The 21940-nt window shown below is 40.5% G+C and overlaps 3 protein-coding genes across 6 annotated transcripts; 1 reads left to right on the top strand and 2 right to left on the bottom strand.

Moving 5' to 3' along the window:
- The first annotated feature begins 610 nt into the window (after positions 1-610).
- On the top strand, positions 611-10279 carry LOC119496288 (CUB domain-containing protein 1-like). Its single transcript, XM_037783468.1, has 8 exons — positions 611-881; positions 1674-1883; positions 2429-2791; positions 4799-4990; positions 5532-5900; positions 5992-6345; positions 8138-8225; positions 8481-10279. The coding sequence occupies exons 1-8, from the start codon at positions 818-820 to the stop codon at positions 8914-8916; spliced, it is 2076 nt and encodes a 691-aa protein (XP_037639396.1). The 5' UTR covers positions 611-817; the 3' UTR covers positions 8917-10279.
- A 758-nt stretch (positions 10280-11037) lies between these two features.
- clec3ba (C-type lectin domain family 3, member Ba) lies at positions 11038-12632 on the bottom strand. The gene is made up of 3 exons (XM_037783854.1): positions 12364-12632; positions 12140-12238; positions 11038-11930 (listed from the first exon to the last, which is right to left on the bottom strand). Exons 1-3 carry the CDS (start codon positions 12458-12460, stop codon positions 11530-11532), a joined length of 597 nt encoding a protein of 198 aa, XP_037639782.1. The 5' UTR covers positions 12461-12632; the 3' UTR covers positions 11038-11529.
- Positions 12633-13750: 1118 nt separating this feature from the next.
- Positions 13751-21814, bottom strand: fez2 (fasciculation and elongation protein zeta 2). Of its 4 annotated transcripts, none has more exons than XM_037785909.1 (9): positions 21073-21801; positions 19282-19390; positions 18981-19097; positions 18649-18781; positions 17259-17524; positions 17056-17136; positions 16813-16888; positions 16658-16723; positions 13751-14776 (listed from the first exon to the last, which is right to left on the bottom strand). In XM_037785909.1, exons 1-9 carry the CDS (start codon positions 21423-21425, stop codon positions 14760-14762), a joined length of 1218 nt encoding a protein of 405 aa, XP_037641837.1. In that variant the 5' UTR covers positions 21426-21801; the 3' UTR covers positions 13751-14759. The 4 variants fall into 4 exon arrangements, with proteins under 4 accessions (XP_037641837.1, XP_037641838.1, XP_037641836.1 ...); XM_037785910.1 differs by lacking the exon at positions 13751-14776 and adding an exon at positions 14786-15264 and having other exon boundaries at positions 21073-21806; XM_037785908.1 differs by lacking the exon at positions 13751-14776 and having other exon boundaries at positions 15435-16723; positions 21073-21805.
- Positions 21815-21940: the final 126 nt, after the last annotated feature.

Raw genomic sequence — 21940 nt, 5'->3', positions numbered from 1 at the left:
AATTAAAAATGATAATAATAATAATAAATAAATAAATAAATAAATAAAAATTAAGTTGTGAATTGTATGTAATATGGGGTCAGCAGTTTAAAACCTTAATGTCAGTTGTATCCATTTTTTCTATATAGATTAAAAATGTAATTGTATTTTTAATTGTAAATTGCTATTTCTCTGAATTATTTTTGTAGAAATAACTAAACAGCAGGAATTTTTAGCACTTTTTTAATTTATTAGTCTTTTTTATTATTATTATTATTATCATTTAGTGATCAAGCATGTGATAACACATTCAGGAGCTCTGATTGTACCTGTACCATTTACCATAAGCTATAATCATAACCAATATAATTCAAATAATAGCATATATTTTGATTTGTATTTATTAAATTAATTTAATTGTATTTTTAATTGTAAATGACTATTTCTCGAAATTATTTTTTGTAGTAATAACTAAACTGCAGGAAATTTTAGCAATTTTTTTTATTTGTATTAGTCTTTTTTATTATTATTATTATCAAGCATGTTATAACACATTCAGGAGCTCTGACTGTACCTGTCAAAATGGTGGAGTGGCCACGCCTTCACCTACCTGGAGCTGAGACACTCCCTGCTGCTGCTGCTGCTGCTGACACACGCTCACACATACAGGAAGTGGAGGAGTTGTGTCTCATCAGCCTCGAGCGCAGCTTCACCTACACGCAAGGGAACATTTGGGCGCATAAAGGGTCGCAGATCTGGACGAGAAGTTATGAAATATGTGCAGAAAGATCTCCACTGATTTCCCTCTGGATCAAACAGAAACACACTGTAGGACAGCATGTTATTATCAAGAGTCACCAGTCTGCTTCTACTGCTCACACTCATCGCCTGCACTGTATCAGGTAAGTTACAGCTTAATTATTAACCAGCCATGATGCTGGTGAGGTGAAAGATCTGCTGTTTAAACATGGACACTGATTATTATTCCTCTTATTATAATAGGACAATAAGCAGAAACATGGAGGTCTCATCAGACATTGTTATTAAGTATTTCTAAAGCTGCTATTATTGTGCTATAATATGGCTGCTGAAGAGCTGTTGGAAACCTGAATGACTTTAATGATTGCATTGATTAGTTGTGTCACCGTAAATGAAGTTGTAAAGGATGAGGACACAAATGAAAGAAAGAAAAGCTTTTGTTGACAGAGCTGAGTGCTTTTCTGTTGTTTGTTCAACAGAAAACCTCATCATCATATGTCACGTGCCAGATGATAGGTTGTGTCTGTTTTGTCCACTTCAGAAACATATATATATATATATAGAAAGAGAAATAATAGAGTGTAAACCAGGATATGTGAGACAATAGAGAGCTGATTCAAGCAGCACATCAGGTGCTGTTGTGTGTGTGAACATGGCTCTGTTTGCTCAGCACAGGCCTGGTTAGTCACGGAGGGAGTGAAGCCGAGCTGTCGGCCTCTTCTCTCCACACAGATGTGGCTTTTAACAGTGAATAAAATGTATTTAATACTTAGCAAGACTTCTTTATATTCTGATTTTAAGTGACAATCTAAAGTGGTGATTTCATTGTGATATTTCGTTGTTATTCAGCACTGGACATCTGTTGTTTTTACCCATGTTTCTCCTCTTTATCTTAGTCACATTTTCACGCTTTGTGTTTTTTTTTTCCCTCCCAGGGGTTCAGAAGCTGACCGTCACCCCTGACAGAGGCACCACCATCAGAATCAGCAGCAGTCAGGTCAAAGGTTGCAAGGGGTGCATCGTGGCAGGACGCTCGCGACAATGTGATCCACCCTTCGTGCTAACAGGCAGCACCAGTGTCTCAGTGGAGTTTGACTGCACCAGACCTCAAGATGTATTCAGCGTGGAAATTGTGCAAAATATAGGTAAGAGTAGGGCTGTGTGTTGGCCAGAATCTGGCGATACGATATGTATCATGATACAGGGGTAACGGTTCGATATATGTATTGCGCTATATTGTGATACTGCAAGCAAGGCGATATATTGTCTAATCTTATTATAGGAAAACTGTCATATTGAACCCGTTTTCATTCACATATAACACAATTTAGCAACCTTTGGAGCATTATTTAGCCTCCTTTACAACATGCAAGTATGACATGGTACCAATGGTACATGGTGCTAATAGATTCCTCAGATTTTTCTAGTTTCATATGATGCCAGTAGCTTCACTCTAGCTTTAAAACTGAGCCCGCTAAAACCTCCAAAAGACAGAATAGCGGCCAGGAGCATTTTGGAGACTTGATACAGTATCGCAAATATCGCGATACTCTTGTATGGATATTATCTTACACCCTTAGGTGAGAGTACTGCAGTTTAAGGATTTATTTGAATAGTTATCTTGCAGAAACTAATACAGTATGTGTGTATTTGTTTGTTGTAAAGTTCATCTGTTAATATCTCCTCTCAGAGTGTACCACAAAGTCGTGCAACGGCCACATCATCCAGTCTGACGCCGGCTCGCTTCCTTTTCTGAATTTTAACCGCAAGTTCACCTGGAACCTGAAGGCCTCTGCGCCGAAAGCACTCAAAATAGACTTCAGCAACACGGGTATGAGACAGATTAATCCATCTGAGGGATGTCCAGACAGACACAGCTACACCCTGCAGGCCCTCCAGACTACGGGGAAGGTGGCCGTGGGGAAATACTGCAGAACGGGGCCTGACAGTAGCGCTCAGATACTGAATCAAGGCAGCTTTTCTCTGGACATCCCGGCAGGGCAGAAGCTGGACAATGGCCAGTTTCAGGTGTCTGTCGGGGAGGAAATCAAGAGTGAGTTTCAATTTTGGTGTCTGAATGATCTCTCTGATGTGTCAGACATCACATTATTTGACCAGTGTATGTCACAATGTTGTGTTTATCCACACTATACTATATTTATCCTAACTGACTGAGATGTAGTCTCATTTGACATTATTGATTTAAAGGATCAAAAATGATTCAATTGAAATTGAAAGCTGCTATGATCAACATTTTTATATTAACAATGGTAAAATGACCGTGTAATGTGAAAGCAGTTGCTTGCAATGATGAACCCAAAGAGAATTATCACCCGACTTCTCATCTCTGGGGAGCATTTTCGCATCTTTTAGCTTATTTTTGTTTCTGTTTTACAGCCCACAACTTAACTGGTTTGCTTCACTCTTCACTTCTCTTATAGCATCATTGTTTGGTAGCAGCAGACAGCTCTTTTTAGCCAAAAAGCTGTTAAAAACCCACTGTACACTACTTGCCAAGCAGCAAACAGACACAGTTAGACAGACACTAGCTTGGGAACACAGCGGAGCATTTGGAAATGTAATGTAATGTAGATGAGGGCAACCTCAGTGAACATTTTGAGTTTAAAGGTGCTATTGATAACACTGATAACATTCAGCCACTAAATGTCACATTGTCCCTCCTCCGTTCCATTGCATTTACTTCACAACAAGTTGTTGCCAGGCTCTTACCGTCAATCTCAGCCATTTATCTGTTTTTTCCACACTAACTGACGACCCAGAGATACCACGTGATACCAACATTGATTTACTCTTGGCTCACAAAGTTGTGAATCAAACGTCTTCCACAGAGATAAACAAAATATTTATTTTGGACCTGCCAGAATTTTTTAAATAATTAATTCACAATCATAATAATATTTTTTTTTCAGGAAAAGCCACACTTTTATTCGGCACCTTTCTAAAGGCTCTGTGTATTATTTAAAAAAATGTTTTGTCTACATAAAAAATGTTATCAATAAGACCTTTAAATAAAGGTTGGAATTGAATTGAATTTAACAGCTGAAGAGCCAGATATTTCAATCAGTAGTTGGTAGAGACCAAAAACAGAGCTTAAAAAGAATGACTATCGGACTTAGATTCATCATGTGGCCAGAAACTCAACTCCAAATGGATGCTAATGTTGCTTCCTGTTTGCTGCATGTATAAACAAATATAACATATTGCCATATTAACTATGTAAGGTGATAATGTCAGTGTTTACAGCTTGTTCTGTCGTCGCCAAGTGGTCAAAAAATCAAATATTGTTGCTTTATAGCATTGCTTCAAATACTTATTAGTTACCAACTATTGATTCTACTGAAACTGTTCAGTCTGTTAGTGCATTAGTGCATATGAAATTAAAAAAGAAAGCTAATCTTAGAATATTTAAAGCTGCAAATGGCCAGCAAATGTATCACGTTTGAGAAGTATAATAGATATAACTATTTGATTTTATCACTTTATAAATGAAAGCAGTTTTGGGGCAGAGGGGCAACATGGAGTTAAGTGTTGGAGGATTGCTGTTGATAAAATAGTTTGGAGGATGATTTATGTCTCTTCTACATGTTGCAACAGGCATGCGATTACTAACTATAAATAATCTTGATTTTCCGTTTTCTTATCACGTCACAACAAGAGTGCAGTTTCGTTAGTAGGGAGTGTGACAGGATTTTCCCTGTTTTTTGAGACAGCTTCAGCGTGGATGAGTAATGAAACAGTGACGTGGTGAGTGGGCCTCGTGGCGTTTGTCTGAGCCCCCGGGTCTCGGGTTAGGGGATCTCTGAAGTTGCTTCATTGCTGAGTCATGAATGACAACTGAGGCTCATTGTTAGGAAACACTCCCTTCAACAATCCGGGAATCCCGTTCAACTCTACCAGTCAAATCTAAATTCAAATACCTGTTCGACATGGTTGTGATTTGAAACGCACGTGCCCACATATTTGCATTTGTGTTCTTTGTGTGTGAGGGGAAAAAGGAGACTGAAAAAATACTAATATGTTATTGTGCTGTTTTCTGTAGTGTTGTGTAAAGTGGATGTGAGCAAAATGAAGGGCATTTCTCTTCACTTGGAGAAGTTGAAATCGGCGTCTGACTGCAAGATGAGAATAAACTCTGTGTTGAAGGAGAACGTCACAGTCACATCGAAGACTGACCTGACTTTCCAGGACTGCCTTCCTGAAGATGTAAAAGTCACCGCCACGAGAGCCATAGGTAAATCCAGATTTAAGTGTTTAACAGACGCTTCCTTGGGCCCTGAAAATAAGCCTTGAATCATTTTTATAACTCTCCATACTTGTATCTATGTATCATATCCTACAATCTCTCTGTGGCTGAATAACATGTCTGATGTCCTTAACTACCCTATAACAAGTAGTTAACCTCATAGTATAGGATGCCAGTTTTGTCACTCCACAAGTTTTATTGTCAACATGTGATTACCTCATTTTATTTTGTATTGGAAGTTAAAGGGTAACTTCGGTATTTTTCAACCTGGACCCTATTTTCCCATGTTTTTGTGTCTAACTGACTAATAGCAAAAACAATATCTAACTCAGTGTTAACAATTCTCATAAAGACAATTTCCTAGGTAGAAATTAGTTTCAATTCAGTTTCTATTACTAGAAGTGCGAAAATGCTTTTTTTTTGTAAATTTGGGTGAGCTGACCTTTTCATGGCTGTAGCTCCTGAAGGCAGAAACTCAGTCTCATTTCTGAACCCCTCTTGATTTAAACTATCTACACTTTCATGTCAGAGTGTAGTCAACTCAACGGCTGCCCGAACTGCTCCCGTCTGTTGGTGCCCATGCTGCCGACCTGCCTCCCCTTCCCTCTGAGAAGCATGACCTGGACTTTCCGTATTCCTATGTCGGGCACCTTGGTGCTGAGCTCACCCACCGGGACCCTCAAGCAGTCCATAAATGGGCAGCAATGCAACGACAGCATCATATTCGAAGTGGCCGAAGATGACGGCACATCTGTCGGAACCTTCTGTCCTCAGGGAACCATACAGAAGGTCCAAATCCGCGCCAATGTGTCCGTCACTGTGTCCGGCATTAAGGGTAAAGCACTAAGGACGCCTGTCAAGTATGTGCTGAATGCCCTTTATAAAGACGAGATATCAGGTAACAAGTCAATCGAATGAAATAAATAAATAAATGAAATGCATGTTTTTCAGTGATATTTAATATTTTTTTTCTTTCTAATCATATTCAGAAAAATACATATTCAATGTATCCCCAAAGGGAGACTCCCCTGTCTTCTTGGCAACTCCTGGTTGGCCAAAAGGAATGATGGCTTCCTCCACCGTCTCCTGGATCGTCTCCGTTCCCCCGAAGATGGAGGCTCGCCTGGTGTTTGACAACATCAGCCAGCCTAAGTGCGAGGAGGGCCACACCGGCATCAAGGTGCAGAGAGTCGGCTTCCTGGAGCTGGACTACAGCCGCAGGGAGGACATGAATGCAGAGAGCCACACCGTCTCTGGCAAATTCTACCTCAACATGTCCAACTGTAGTCCTGAGAGAGGAGACTTCAGGGTCTTCACCAAGATCACCCTGCAGAAGAGCAAGAGTAAGACAACATTTTGTAGGGTCACTTGGCCAACATCATAGTTTTGTCTAACCGGTGACACTTCCTCTGAACAGCCACACTGGTGTGTTTAGTTATTTGGGTTAATTAGACCTCTGCTCAGGTTCAAAGTGGGCCGGAGCTTTGATGGGAATTTATGAGATCACAAATCTTTATCTACCAATAAGAATGATAAAGGTGTAATTTGTCCCGCTTTAACAGATTCAACAAAGCTAACAGGAGACTCAGGAAGATGTCACTCAATTATAGTCTATACACGCCCACACAGTCCTGAGAAGAGGTCAGATTAACTGAAAACACCTGTGTGGGTGCACAGAGGCTTTACACAAATTGGACTGGATGTTTTAATTGATCACACATGCAACTCTAAGACTACTATAACTACTACTATTACAGCAACTATTAGATGAATTGCTTGAAATATTTTGGTTGATGACTAAATACCTGCAAAACTAATGACATTCCCATCAACCTCAGCTGTACTTTGTGTTTAGTGCTAATTAGCAAATATTAGCATGAAAAAAATAAGATGGTGAACATAGTAAACATGTTATTCAACATGCTGGTGTCATTTTGAGCGTGTTAACGTGCTGATGTAAGCATTTAGCTCAACACATTGCTGTGCCGAAGTACAGACTCAAACAAAGCCGCTAGCGTGATCTTGTTCATTTATACAGATGACATACATTTTTATAGTTCAAATATTGGAGAATTTCATCATTTCTCCGAGTGAATCAAACTCATGAACTTGAATAGAAAGGTTAGGCATTGAACTCGAATAGAAAGGTTAGGCATTGAACTTGAATGATTAAGGTTAGGATAGGTCGTCAGGCAGCGAGTCTCGCAAGAGTTTTTGCACGTTTTCACAATTTACGTGCCACCTTCTAGACACATCAGGACCCACAGCTTTCCCCCTTAAACTATCAAAACAGTGAATAAACTAAACTACAAACACAGCCACAAAAACTGAACTACCAGACCTCCATTCTCAAAAGAAATGAACACAAAAAAACAAGGCGCAAAAGAAAATCACACAACAGGCAGAAGGCTGTTTGATCTGGAAGGAGAGAGCTCCTTCTTCCTCCAGCCTCCCTTCAATATGGGGGCAGGGTTGCCCACTAGTCATGATCGGGAACACCTGAGAGCCGGGAGGAGAGAGGGAGGAGAGAGGGAGAGGAGCTCAAGAAAAGGGGGGAGCATGTAACGGTTGGCATGGATGGCAATACCAGCTGGTTGGTCTGTTATACCACCACTGTGGTCCAGACTGAAATACCTCAACAACTGGTGCACATGTTCATGTTCCTCAGGATGAATTGTAACAACTTTGTTGATCCTCAGATTAAAATATATATTTGTCCTATGCAATACTTTGGTTTATGACCAAATGCCTGCAAAACTAATGACAGTCCTATCAGCCTCAGCTGTACTTTGTGTTTAAGATTACATTTGTATTTAGCTGCAAAACACTGCTTTTCCAAAGTACAGCCTCATTTGCTATCATGGCTGTAGACTCTTAAAGTCTTGTTTTATGACTCTGCATATACTTTAAAGGTGTGTTGAACAGTGACACATGAGCTCAAATATTCCCACTACTATCCCTTTTCATGAATCATAAGAAGTTAATCAATATTTGTTAATCTTCAGGCTTCAGAAGTTTCTTTTAGAATTTTATGGTCAATATAAAATTTCCGTTACAAGGATTGTACACTTAATTTAGAGTACAACAGAAAGTAATAATGAAAGATTGTATCTGTTGTTGTTTTCTCTCATGTAGACGTTCTGCTGACCATCATCCTGAGTGTGGTGGCTGTTCTGTTGGTCATTTTTGTCATCGTGCTGATAGTGGTCTGTGTGGTGATTAGGTGAGTGGATCTGCTTTGTTTTATTCTTCAAATTGTATCATTTATACTTCATAAGTCATTGTCTTTTCAAATTGCTCACTTGTGGAAAGAATTCTACAAATTATTGTTTTAGTAAATATAGTAAAGATGCGCAAGTAGTATCCTACTAAAGGTCAAGTCTGCCTCAATCTGCTAGAGATTCCCCCCCTTCATTTAAAATGTTCTTACTGTATATAACTCTACAAATCTGCTCGTCTTGTCTGTCCTGCCAAACAGGAAGAAGAAGAAAAAGCTGAGTCATCAAGTGTCCATCTACAATCCCAGCGGCACCGTCTTCCTGCCAGGACAAAACGGCTTCCCAAGATCACGCGAGGACAGCGAGTCCCACGTGTACGCCTCCATTGACGACGAGCTGGTCTACACGGACCTGCTGAGAAAGGGAGTGGAGATGGGCATCTACGAAGACTTTGAAATGGACCGGACCTTCGCGAGGCACACTGACTCTCAGAAGCCGCTGGTCTCTGAAGACGCCGGTTCAGACGACACGCCAGTCGGGGTTTACCAGCAGTTTGAGGCTCCTCCGCTTCCCATCAGGCCCCGGAGCCACGGCCAGCCCCTGGCGGACGATGTGATTTGCAAGACCGAGGAGCAAAGCGAAGAGGAACGCTCTCCGAATCTGGGGCCGCGGCAGGAGCCGGAGGGAGGGAACTGAGGAGAAGATTGGATTCAGCTTTCTGCTTTTCTCTTGACCTACTTGAACTTTGAGATATTCATTCCCTGACATCTTTGTGATTACCTGCTTCGCAAGAAACCTTTGTTTTTTTCCTCTGGAGTTTAGTTTTGCACCAAAGCCAGGCACGAAATAACCCTGATGAAACCCGCCTGCAGCTGTTACCTTGTTTTCTCTCAGATGAAGGCAGTACATCATCATCTTCTTTATATCAGTTTTGCCAAAAGATCTTTTGTTACTTTCAGGCAATGACTATTTTTCATTTGAGATATTTTGTACATATGATTGTTTATACAGGAGCAAGCGCGTGCGCTGTTTACATCTCATTTTTATCATTAAACCGCCGAATAGAGACGACTCTCCGCTGCTGTTGTAATACGCTGCACTTTAATGGCATCATCACAACATGATGGCCTGTATTGCAGGAGATTGCAACAGCGGCGTATGTGCACGGAGTTAGTATCTTTCTATTGTTTATCACTGCTTTTGCACCTGCTATGGAGACTTCACTATCATTACACCTTACAGAGAGGGCAGTTCACTCCTGCTAACACAGTTTAGGATCTTAGAGGTGTTTTCAGCCAATTGAGTGCTTTTGTTCTTTTTGGACCCGTTCTTTTGGGAATATCAAGACTGATCTGCTGCTAGCTGTGATCTGTTTCTCTGGTCAGACAGGGACTTTTTTTGTTTTCTACTTGTGTATCATGATGAATGAGAATCACTAGTCAGAGACCATATTTTACTATTTGTTTGGAAGACCACAGACCCCTTCTTATACAAAACTAAAATCCTTAAACACTTCGTTTCAGTCTGTGAGCAAAAGGTTACATCTCACCGTGTCATTAATAACAGGTTGCTTTTAATAGAGAGATTGTGTGAGGCCTATAATTTAACTTAAGTGTGATGAGTGCTCATGTGTTGTTGTGATGACCGACTCAGATGTTCAGTGTGGAACAACAAACCGATTCAAAAGTTACAAACCAAGTCCTAACGAAGTCACAGTCAAGTACAGGTTTTTGTAAAATGCAACAGTTTTTACATTAACTGTGATAGAAAACAATAGCACAGAATATTTAAATCTTTATTTAGGGTATTTATTTCGATATTAGGCTGACCAAGAAGATGTCAGAATAATAACTGGTCACATTTGAGGAAAAATGGGATTCAAGTTTTACAATCAAACAGGTGAAAAAGACTGAATACATTGTGTGTTGTTGTGTGTCTTGTAAAGCCACATCGCCTCCTGCAGTTCAGAAAACGAACTGCAGAGGGAAACAAAGCTCAAAGTTACCATAAATCCATTCTCATTCCTGAGGAAATAAAGTGTCCGCTGTAAAACAATGAAGAACTCTCTGAATGTGAAGTTTCTTTGGTTACGAGCCATGTAGAATATGACCATAAATACGTAACACATTGAGTGTTAAAGGGACGGAGATGAGGACATGCTCTCCATCGGTGGATGTCCATGGAGACGTCCAAACATGTTGATCTGATGCAACCCTCCTCTGGATGAGTAAACTATTAAGAATACAGAAACTATGTTTCCATGATGGAAACAGTGTGGGCAGGGTGGAGACAAAATAAGTCATTTTTCTCATCAAGTGGGGACAGATGTTCGAGAAAAGTAGGACCAGGAAACCTCTGGAGGGTTTGATCGTAAATTCTTTGGAAATTTGAAAATGTTTTTATGGGAGAGGATGTTGATCTTTGACATAGTAGAGAATCCCTGCACACCTTTCCACCTGAATACCCTCCTCTCTGCCTATAATATATATATTCCTGACTTTAACCGTGGAGTATTTAAAGTGGTGACACTTGAGAAAGAACAAATGTCATCCTCATACTGCAGTACGAAGGTTATTTTAGTCCGGTCCTTTCTGTTGAAGTTTACCATTTCCTGTGTCTGGTGTTTTGGAGTCTTATTTTTAAAGGAAAACTTTGGCTGCTTGTGACTTTTTAACCCCGATGACCTTGTCAAAAACTAGGAAAAAAGAGTTCTTGTTTTTATGAGTTGTTACATAAGCATTTCAAGGCATTATTTTAAGTTTTTTAAGTATTTTTTTCCTGAATATGTGAGCAAGAAGACAACGAGAAGGCTACAACTGAGGAGACACGTGTTTATTAACATTATATAATGTAATATAAGCAGCATAACTTTACATTCAGGACTAGAAATAAAGACAGTGCCTCAGAAAAAAAGCACTATTGATGATCGCTCTTCAGTAAAAAAAATGTTTTATTGCATTGATTAGCAAATTTATAAAAAACATATATATAACAAAGACAAGCCATCCAGTGGTGTTTACCATGATGAATATCTAATATGCTATAGAGAACATGCTGGAATATTTGAAAACACAAGTTTATTGAATGTATGCAAAAAGTTTAGCTTATACAATGACATACTGTAGTTGTAGTGTATATCTCAGACCACAGTGTGAAATCACATCTGAATGGCTTGATTGAGAAAAGATGTTATTTTTTAATGCATTGCATAAATGTACCCGATGCTCTACGTGTTTCATTCTTTTCTGCAAGCATGTTTGCACGAGTGTTAACCTCCACAGAGTGATGTTAATATCAGAAAAGCAGCTCTCAGACGATGTTGAACTCGCACACGGAGGCCTTTTCAGCTCGACAGCTCTCATCAAACCACTTCCCGTTGGCCGTGGTGGAGAGGATGCCGCAGTTCTGGCTGCGTCCTCCGTCCGGCTGCAGGGTGATCTCTGTCTCCCAGTTCTTAAAGCGCACGCTGCCACCTGACTGGTCCACCCACTGGCCGTCGGTCACAATGTCGTTGATGCCCAGCCAGATGTGCTCCTCTGGGCCGATGCTCTGACGTACGTAGCTGTAGAGCTGGTCGTTCTCGTCTCCTGACAGAGAAGTGGCCAGACTGCCTCCCTTGGCGATGCAGTCTTCGCTGGCGGCGTGGAAGGTCTTCTTCACCGGGTCAGCCAGGAAACACTTGCCGAGGATCTTGAAGCCTCGGAGACACACTTAGAGGGAAATTATAGGAAAGTCAGGTGTTATTGGTGTCTATTTTTGGCTCTCCATCATTGGAAAGCTGTTAATTTATATTCTATTTAACATAAAGCATGTTGTGAGATACACTTTAGAGGATTATTGAGCTATATGGTACAGCATTTCGTCTTCTGTGATCCATAAACTTTTCCCAAAAAATGTAATTGTAATAATTTATGAATACCTGTCTGTAAAGCTTGCTGCTCTTTCAGCAAATTCAGCTCTTGAAGAATGTCAGTAATCTGTTTCTTCAGCTCCTCTATTGCAGCACTGTTTGCAGAGTCTGTTGAAGAGGCAAAAACATGCAACTTTACTCTAAGGCACAATGCATTCAATCGGTATAACTGATACTCTCACATATAGTTGTAGCTGAGGACATTGTTTTCATTTCCAATGTCAAGGTCCTACCTTTCTTGCCATTTTTTCTCTTCGAGGTGGTCTGCTGGAACGAGCATCGTGCCAGCAGGAGAAGGCAAAGCATCAACCAAACCCCTCGAGCATCCATAATACTTGGGAGAAAATACTTTTAAATCCACCGTAAATCCAAGAGACTGTTTTGGTTGCAGCAGCACCAGAAAAGCTCCTCGCAGCTCTGGCCAGACAGACACACAGGCAGTTGTGTTTTACACGACCGGGGTGGCGCGGCACAGAGCTGAATGAGGAAATCTTATCTAAGAGAGAACAAATGTGTTACAGATGTTTTACAGATGTTTAACAGCCGTTTGTGTTGCTTTTGAAAGGCAGAGAGTTTAACAGCGTTCAGACAAGCATGAATCAGGTTCCATATGTTTGTAGGTTACCTATAAATTACATCAGGGCATTATCTGTCTGTGTGTCACTATTGCATAAACAGAATTTTAATCATGTGTGCCAATTATCTGCATCCGTCTGTGCCACTTAAGAGCAACAAAGAGTTCTGCCTTCCCGTAGTTGCTAATTGAACTGTGGGGTTTTCCTGTTTTCCTGTTGTGTTTCTGCTCCAGCAGGCCAGAGGTTGGATGTTTTGGGGGTTTCTGCCACATCTGGATCTCTTCAGTGAACTGGACGAGGTGCAGCTGGCACGTGGCTGAGACTTACATAATGAAGAAATACTGTTTGTTAATGTTTCATCTGTTTTCTGTAAGACTAGTCTTCACTGGAGAGTTTCTCTCACATCTCAGCCAGCAGCGTCCATGTTCAGTGATCCAACATCTCACTCTCTGAATACACACACCTCACAGCCAAATAATATATTAAAGTGATGCAATGAAGAGATGAGCCAACATGAGCAAATACATTCCATCAAAACTGGATAATAATCCACGTTTTGCCTTATTATTTTCTAGGACAAATAGCTTGAGAGTGTAGACTCCCTACCTTTTTGTTCTAAATATTTATAAAGAATTATTAGACCTAAATACATCTTTTGGGGAAAGCTTTGTTGGTGCATCCTACAGTACTGGTAATATAATAAAATATTTAGAATCCTTTCTTTCTTTCTTTTCGTATCAAGTCCTCATTTATATGCATTTAATTCTTCATTATATGCAGGAAGAAGGTCAAAGGGGTAATAGAAAATAAAATGGAAGGATTATTGTTTATTATTTTTGACCATTTTCAGATTTTTTTTATGTCTATAAAATGAGGCTTTATTATCTTAAAGCCACTTATTTTAGTCACTCCTTATTTTGCACTTTATAATGTTTTGTCTTGCATGTTATTAACATTTGTTACAAGGCTTTGATTCTTCATTAATGTGTGTTAATTGTTCCGACGTCTATTTTGAATTGAATAAAACACACTGAGACAAAGAAGGTGTGATTTCTATCAATATATTTGAAACAAACATTTTTTACAAAATAAATTAACAATGAAGCGGGTTCTGTAAGTAGTCCAGCAACTTGACATTCATTGAAAAGAAGTCATTTATAATGTACAAAAGTTCAAGCAAAGGCAGTTTGTACACATACAAGAGTACATGGAGAGTATCAAGCTGCCCTGTGAGCAGCAGGCACGTCAACGCTAGAGTCTCTGATTCAGAGACACAGTCAGCGTCACGAAAGTACAAACAGTGCATGGGTCACAATTCAGTACTCAAATGCATAGATAGTTAATTTGTTAATTTCAGTCCAGAGTACATCACCTCGACCATCAACACTTTATATCTTCCATAGAATAATAATGATGATGTATGTAGTGTTTTGCTGCTACATGGAAGGCTGTGTTGAATTATATGATGGTTTTACATTATGTTTATGCACACTGGTTTGAGGTAACTAATTTATTTGTTGTTATTATTGTGCTGCTGCAATACTGTAAAATGTATTTCCTCCTGGGGATCAATAAAATCTCACTTTACTGTTGACTCTTTTTTATAATTCTCTATTACTGCAACTTCAACGTGCTTTGTGCATTTGTTCATTGCTCAGTTAAGCACTTCAGATAAATACAAAACTCTTTGTAACCAACAAGCAGTTTCCAACCAGTGCAGCTTCTACGCTGAAATACATCCATCTTGGTATTTTTTCCTATATACTTTTAACATTTTTAGGATACTCTTTCACAGTGCAAGAACATTAAAAACAGTAAAAACAAATCTAAAAATTCACAGGAACACATAAGGTTTGCAAAATCACAATGCTCAACGCAAAATAAATACAACGGAAAAAAGAAAAGAACACACAAAATAAAAAAGACACAGCTCGAGGTAAAAACATGCAGGAATAAATTAAGTGTGCTTCATGTCTGCAAAAAATACGATGAGTCCTCTTCATCTTGTTGCCATGGTAAACTATCTGCAGGGTGTCAGGCACCGTCCCTCTGGTCTACGTCGGGCAAAGCACTGTAATAACAGTAGAGATGAATATTAGCGGAGCTGTGAGTGACCAGCGATGAAGCTTCAACACGAAGGGATCAGTGCAAATTACAAAGTAGAAGATAAAGAGGCCACACAAAAGGGAAACATCTACATTTTAGCACAACAGTTAGTGCTGATGACAAACCTCATTGTGAAGTAGGGTGGGTGAGGATAAATACTTGCAGTCTTAGCAGTGCTAGACGACTAGTGATCATAAAACAGTGTCTTAAATGTTAACAGCAGGGAGCTTTCATTTGTGTGGCGGTGAGTCATTGACAGTGAGTCTTTACACTAAAAGAGGGATCAACCATGCCTGTGAGAGGGGGTGTGAAGGGAACAGGAGAACATAAGGATCAGACTGCACTACAGTTCAGTGGTAGAGAGCGGGCGCTCTCCCAATAGTGAGCGGCGACAACCACAACAGTGCACATCACATGTGAAACAAACCTCTCCATCCATCGCTCACACCAGAGCTAGTGAGCGCAAGGCAGCGATAAGTTAGATCATGAGAAGAAGAGAAAGAAAACATGAAAGAATGAAAACACAACATAGAGTGTGTGAAAGGAAAGGACATAAAAAAGATAAAAGATAGAGCGCAAATGTTTGAAGGACTATACAGCAGAGTATTTGACATTAATGGCTATTATTTTCTAAAGCACAGGCTGATTTTCTTGCCTTCAGGCAGCTGTTGACTCCAGCTGATTTCAGTACAGCGTGGAAAGTCAATTTGCAGTTGAAACTTGCTTGACATGGACATGTTTTGTCTAAGATTGCATTTACTGCTTCATTATAATGCAGTTTACACACAGGAACTGTTTTGATAGTTCTTCTTGTTGATGCATTCAAATACTTACTGAGCTCAGAGAGAGTCAGCAGCCAGACTTTTCAAATACCAGATTTATATTCTGCTTTTAACACTATGAATATTTGCTTGATGTTTTTCCAACACCACAACGTATAAACGTGATACTTAATGGCAGCCAACTGTCAAATTTGACATTTTGTTATGTCTTTCAACGCACCAACACATGAACTGTTTTCAAAGTAGTACCTGCTCTCAACTGCAATACCAAGCAATAACAACGTAACTTCACCAAATTTTACTTGATTGGCGATATCAAGCATGTTTCAAGATGATTTTCTTAAGATTTTACAGTCAACTGAAACTCTTTACTGAGATGTAGGAAACAAAATCCAAACAGCAAACTACAATATGTGATAAAATGGCCAAAAGTAATGTGAGGTATATATGATTTATAGTAAATTGTTATAACCTGCAAAAATGCTGTTGTGGTTCTTTAACTTTATTTGACCAGCACCAGCACCAGCCACAATTGATCAGTCATTGATCCTTGGTTTCTGTGAAACGGCTGAGTCCGAAATCATTCACTCTTTCACTCCTCCCTACTCACTATCCAGGGAGTTCTATGTAGAGGATTATATATAAACACATATACGCATATATCTAAGGCTTTTATTGTGAAAGGTAAGAATGAACAGCCATTGTGAATGTGGGGGCAATATGCGTATTTTCCCAAATTAATAAATACAAAGTATTTTGTGTCCGTTTGTGTTGTGATGCGCTGCTCTGCTCTGCTCATGTTAATCATCTTATCTTCGCACCACAACTCATGGATTTTTGCTCCCCTCTCGTCCATCTGCCATTTTTCCTTCGGCGCAATGCATGATGGTATATAGTGCTCAGTTAGTGCACTATACAGATTATAATAATTCTTACTATACGTTCGGACAGCACTGCAAAATGGCAAACTCCCTGTACAGTCCACTATGAGTAGTGAGTGTTTTCGGCCACATATCACACCACCAACTTCTACAGTGTGTGAACACAAAAAGAGAAAAGCTCACCTTTGAGAATATAGTCTGTTAAGAGACTGGGCACCTTGTCACTGTCGTCTCTCATAGCTTGTAGGACTGCAAGGCAGCAGAAACAGATGAGTGAATCATGGATCAATCACAGCCACTAAAATCCAAGTACTGCTGGTACAGATGAAGAAACTCACTCTTAGTCAGGATCTGGAGGTCCTCGAGCGACGGAGGGTGTCCCTTTTTCTCATAAGGAATGACTGTGGTCAAATACTGTAAAGCATCATAAAACAGAGACAAAGACAGGAGGAGAGAAAATTGAGATAAAGGTTCTGCAGAGGATGTTTCTGGGGGATGACATTCCTATCAAAGTGTATATTTGTCAGTGCAGAAAACAGGAGGATAAAGTTCAGCAGCTGAGAGAGAAAAGCAAAGTTAACCTGTCTTTCACTGCACCCGCTCCCAAAAGTTTGCCGGAAGCTGTTCTGAATGACGGAGGAGATTCCCTCCACGCTGAAGCGCTGAGGAGGAAGGAAGTAAAGCGGAGAAACATGAGACGAGAGGGGGGAGCAAAGATGGGAAAAGACAGCTTGTTGGAAAACAAATACAGCAAGAAATGCAGTGGAAAAGAAAAAGCACTCACTGATCCGCGCGTCTTCTCCGCGAGGCCCTGTGACGTCCCAGCTCCACCTTTAAGCTTCTTCTTTTTCTTCAGCAGCTCCCGGTGCTCCTTCTGTCGGTTCTGTACATCGATGAGCGCCGAGATGAAGCTGTTCTTCACCTCCTTCTCAAAGTCCAGCTCGTCCCTGAGAGCCAGCTGCTGCACCAGGTCTTCTGAGAACATCCTGATGTTCGTCTCCGTCTCCTCCAGACGTTCATTCAGCTCCGCAACACTCAGGGTCCTCACCGCTGAACCACAGACACACACAAAACACAAAAAAACACAGCTATCAGTTATTACACATGGACCGATCAAGGGTCGCAGGGTAACTTATGACATCATACTATCATGAATCCATCAGCCATTGATAACATTAATCAACATATCCCCATGAAAAGACCAACGATGCGTTAGTCCGTCTCTCAGTAATTTCCCTTCCTTGTCTGCAGCTCTCAAGCCCATTCATTCCTTCTGAAAACAAATAAAATCTTCAATCTTTGTTTAGCTCAAATTGTATTGGTTTTAAACATATGCACTGAAAATTATTAACAAAAAAATTTAAAAATCAACAACAACAAAAATATTTGTTTATTTAATATATTTTTTAAAAGAGGTTGAGTATTTTCTAAAACAGCAGGACATGGTTGTTTTTAGCAAACAAACGGATGTATTTGTTGTGGACTATTTTCAGCTGCGGATTTATACACATTTGGTGCTCTAGTGAGTATTTATGGCAGCGGGAAGGTATATATGGGGTTGAGTAAAATTATACTACAGTGCCCAGTTTCATCGTAATAAAGGAAAACGTCTTGAATCACAAGTGATTGTGAGATACAATGAAATCACTATGGCAAAAAGGCAGCGATATATTATGCTTATTTTCAGGTGCATACAGGTATTTGGGGTTTCTTCTAGAATATGTTGCTTCAATGTCCAAAAAAAAACGCTTTATTCTTCTCATACCGGCTGTGATGCACCACCTCTTATCACCCTCTGTCTAAAAAAACGCTCCGTTTGAGCTCAGTCTGCTCTGATTGGGCAGCTGGCCCACTCTGTTGCAATCGGTCAACCGGACCAAACTCTACGGACTCTACTCCAGCTCCGCTCTAACTAGCTTTGTTTGAGGGCATGCCAAACTAGCCGCTAGGGCAGGTATTATGCAAATGTGTTACTTGGTGACATCACCACGTTACGTTTCAGGCAGTTCAGGAGCAGCGTTTCCGTGGAGGAGAGTAACTCCCTTTTGCATGGACTTTTGTAACTTTGCAGACCTTTTACATGCACAAAAAAACTATACAACACACTAAAGGAAAAGGGGAAAATCACAAAAGCATAATAGGTCATCTTTAAGTCCTGATCTGTGGACACTTACTGGACTCGTAGCTGGGGCTCCTGGTGGACCGCTGGACGTCCAAGGAGAGCATGGAGAGGTCCGACTGAGAGGGATTGTGCCCTGCCTCCATGTCAGGAGAGTCCTGCATCATCTCCTCTATCTCCTCGATAACCTGCACAGAGCACCGACACACACGTCAGAGAGGCAGCACTCAGAATACATGACCCAGGAAACATCAGCTATTAAATCTCTGTGGGAAACACGGAGGGATTTCAGCCACGTTAAGCTGCTACTCTGCATTCATTGAGCACTTGACACTGTGCGGCTGTGTCTGTTATAAACTACACTGCAGGTTGATACATGTAACTCACCTGCTCTGCTGTGAATAGGGGCTCCTCGGCGAGGCAGGAGACGATGATGGAGTGCATGTCCAGCTGCTCCCTCAGCTCCTCGTCGTCAGACAGCTCCACCGTGACATCAGTCTTTCTCTAGCCAGGAACAGGACCGGGGGGGAGGGAATTTAATCACAGAGCTAAAGCCTGGTACAATAAATATTTGAGATTTGTGAGATGAACATAAAAGAGATTTGGGGAGGGAGGGAGGGAGGGAGGGAGGGCTGGCGTTGAAGGGAAAGTGGGACAGAGATGGGAAGGGAGGGGTGGAGTCACTCACGGGTTTCTCCTCCAGGTTGAATGTGGGGATGTGGAGGGAGCAGGTTCGAGACTGTTTCCAGTCCACCGGCATCACACGCCCGTAGTTACTGGTCAAAGCCTTCCAGATCCTGGGGAGAAACAAACAACATTTCAGTCCAACATGCTAAATTATACCGACATAATTAAAGTTCAGTGTACTCGTCTTAGAGAGTACTACTCAGCCTGTAAAAATAGTCCAGAGAGACCTTTCTGAAGTCTGAGAAAATAACCCTCAGACTTCAGAAAATGTACAAACTGGGGCATGGAGCTTGAGAGATTTGGACATTTACCAGGCAGAGGAAGTTTAACAAAATGTTCTATTGAATTGGATTATGGGAAATGTAGGATACAGTGTATTTTTCAGTCAGGATATCTTATTCAATAGCAACAGTAAATATACAGACAGGAAAAGAGGGGAGAGAGAAACTGACTGGGATCAAACCACTAGAGTATGAGGGCATCCTTGAGCATCAATTTCTTGCAGCACTTATTCACTGGAGTACTGGAGTACCCCTTTAATTACACAATTTATGAAAAATGCTACGAAGATATCATATCCACAAATGTCACAATCAGATTAAACCCTTTGTATGTGGAAGTATAATCCTCAACAGAGCTTAACAAGTGGAAACTGCCATAGATGATGACATTTGAAGGCATCACAGAAGCCCAAAGCTAGTGCCAGTGACAATGTTTCATGTTCTTAAGGTGTTTTTATTCACTCTGCGCCTATTATTTGTGAACTAAATACATTAAATGTCCTTGGAATGGTATGGTATTATAATATTAAGTTTTAAAACAATATTATATTTAAATGTTGCTCCTTTTTTCTGATAAAATAAATGACTGAAACAATTAATAGATTATCAAAATAGCTGCAGATTTGATCAACTAATCGACTGACCATTGATCATCACATAGGGCATTTTGAAATAATATTCATGACAATAAGATACAATATAAAGCAAAAACAAATATGGGTATATATACAATAAAAGTGATCCTGGAAAAGGAAATCAAGTGCCAATTTAAAATATTATTTTATAATATATTATAATATATATTATTATATATATTTCAAATAAGTATTGGCTGTAAAACCAAAAATATGGCTTATCGGTACACTCATATCGGCCAATATCTGTTTTTAAAAGCCATTTAGGGGCAGATACCGATAGTATATGCTGATATCAGTGCACCTGTGACAATGTTTTTTTTCCCACTGTGCACACACCATCGACTGATAATCATATTTGCAATAATAATAATATTCGTGATGATAAGATACAGTATAAAACAAACACAAATATGAGCATACAATAAAAAGTGATACAAATATGACTTATATCGGTCCACTCATATCGGCCAATATCTGTTTTTAAAAGCCATTTAAGGACAGATACCGATAGTATGCCGATATCAGTGCGCCTGTTTGTGTAATGAATGTGTGTTATTATTACAGTGGTAAAGCAGACCTATTATCTGTTGTGGGTTTTGATGGCTTGATTAAAGATGGTGGCAGTGTAGCTGTCACTAATAGCCCCATCTCATCCTTTAGGCTCTTAATAGATGTTTATTTCTAAGAGTGTTCCTGATTAATTAAATATCCCTCTGCAGATAATAACAAGCCTTTTCTAAATGATTTTCTAAATGCAGCCTGCAGCAGTGATGTTAAAGCCTCATTAACATATATTATTAAAAACAAGCAGCCTGCGGACAGGACAGGACAGGACAGGACAGGACAGGACAATGACAGGCCGGAGACACTCACTGGTCTCTCTCCAGCAGCGACTCCTCGGTGATCTCATCCACCGGAGCGATGCTCTCCGTCTCGGCGTTAAAATCTCGGAAGCACGCCGATAACTTCTCATCAAACCCGTTCACCAGGTCCTCCATGGACCTGAAAGCACCGGTGTCCTCCGGGGAGAAGCTGCCGTCTTGCAGCTCCAGGAGGATGTCCTCTTTATCCAGGAGGAGCCGCGGTGCTGCTGCTGCTGCTGCTTCGCCCGCGGCGGTGGCTGACACTCGGCCTTTGTGCAGCAGCAGCAGCCGCTGGTCTGACACCATCTTCAAATCACCCAACACAGGCCAGTCATCTTCGAAATGTGCGATGGGTGCAGCCATAGCCCGGTCCAGCCTTAATAATAGCCCCGGGTTGATGAGGGATGTGTCGTTGGACTGGCAGGCCTCAGCATCCTCTCTGAATGCCCGCTGAGAGCGAGGCTGAACCGGACAGTATGGCGGCACCGCACCGCCACCGGCCGACTAGTGGCGGCTAGTAAACACACCAGAGGACCGTGAACGCATCACAGCCATTCAGACTCAATGAGAGGTTAAAGATCAATATAGACTAATGTTTAAAAAGCATTACAAAAACATGTTTGGTTGGTAAGTAGGTATAGTTAGGTATTACAAATCTCTGTTTCAAATATTTTTATTAGGAAGCATGTGCATGTCAGTGATACAGACTTCTGATGGGTGTGTAGCATGCTTCATTTTTGATAAAAACAGACAATACTTGGAACTAAGGGCAAACAAAAATGGAAACAAGCAAATACAAAGAACATAATTAGTTAAAGGAATAAAAAATAAAATAAAAGAATAAATAAATAAAACATAGACAACAGGCACACACATCA

The sequence above is a fragment of the Sebastes umbrosus genome, chromosome 11 (genome assembly GCF_015220745.1).
Source record: "Sebastes umbrosus isolate fSebUmb1 chromosome 11, fSebUmb1.pri, whole genome shotgun sequence".
In the NCBI taxonomy this organism is placed as follows: Eukaryota; Metazoa; Chordata; class Actinopteri; order Perciformes; family Sebastidae; genus Sebastes; species Sebastes umbrosus.
This window is presented reverse-complemented; position numbering and strand designations above follow the sequence as displayed.

Bases quoted from the DNA above. Each gene is read 5' to 3' on its own strand.
- LOC119496288 (XM_037783468.1), top strand. From the start codon at position 818: ATGTTATTATCAAGAGTCACCAGTCTGCTTCTACTGCTCACACTCATC. The intron at 2,792-4,798 runs GTGAGTTTCAAT...TGTTTTCTGTAG, and splicing joins TGTCGGGGAGGAAATCAAGA to TGTTGTGTAAAGTGGATGTG. The intron at 6,346-8,137 runs GTAAGACAACAT...TCTCTCATGTAG, and splicing joins CACCCTGCAGAAGAGCAAGA to ACGTTCTGCTGACCATCATC.
- clec3ba (XM_037783854.1), bottom strand. From the start codon at position 12,460: ATGGATGCTCGAGGGGTTTGGTTGATGCTTTGCCTTCTCCTGCTGGCA. The intron at 12,239-12,363 runs GTAGGACCTTGA...CCTCTTCAACAG, and splicing joins GAGAAAAAATGGCAAGAAAG to ACTCTGCAAACAGTGCTGCA. The intron at 11,931-12,139 runs GTATTCATAAAT...TTTCCCTCTAAG, and splicing joins GCAGCAAGCTTTACAGACAG to TGTGTCTCCGAGGCTTCAAG.
- fez2 (XM_037785908.1), bottom strand. From the start codon at position 21,425: ATGGCTGCACCCATCGCACATTTCGAAGATGACTGGCCTGTGTTGGGT. The intron at 18,782-18,980 runs GTGAGTTACATG...TGCTCTGTGCAG, and splicing joins CCCTATTCACAGCAGAGCAG to GTTATCGAGGAGATAGAGGA. The intron at 16,889-17,055 runs GTTAACTTTGCT...GATGCTTTACAG, and splicing joins GCGGGTGCAGTGAAAGACAG to TATTTGACCACAGTCATTCC.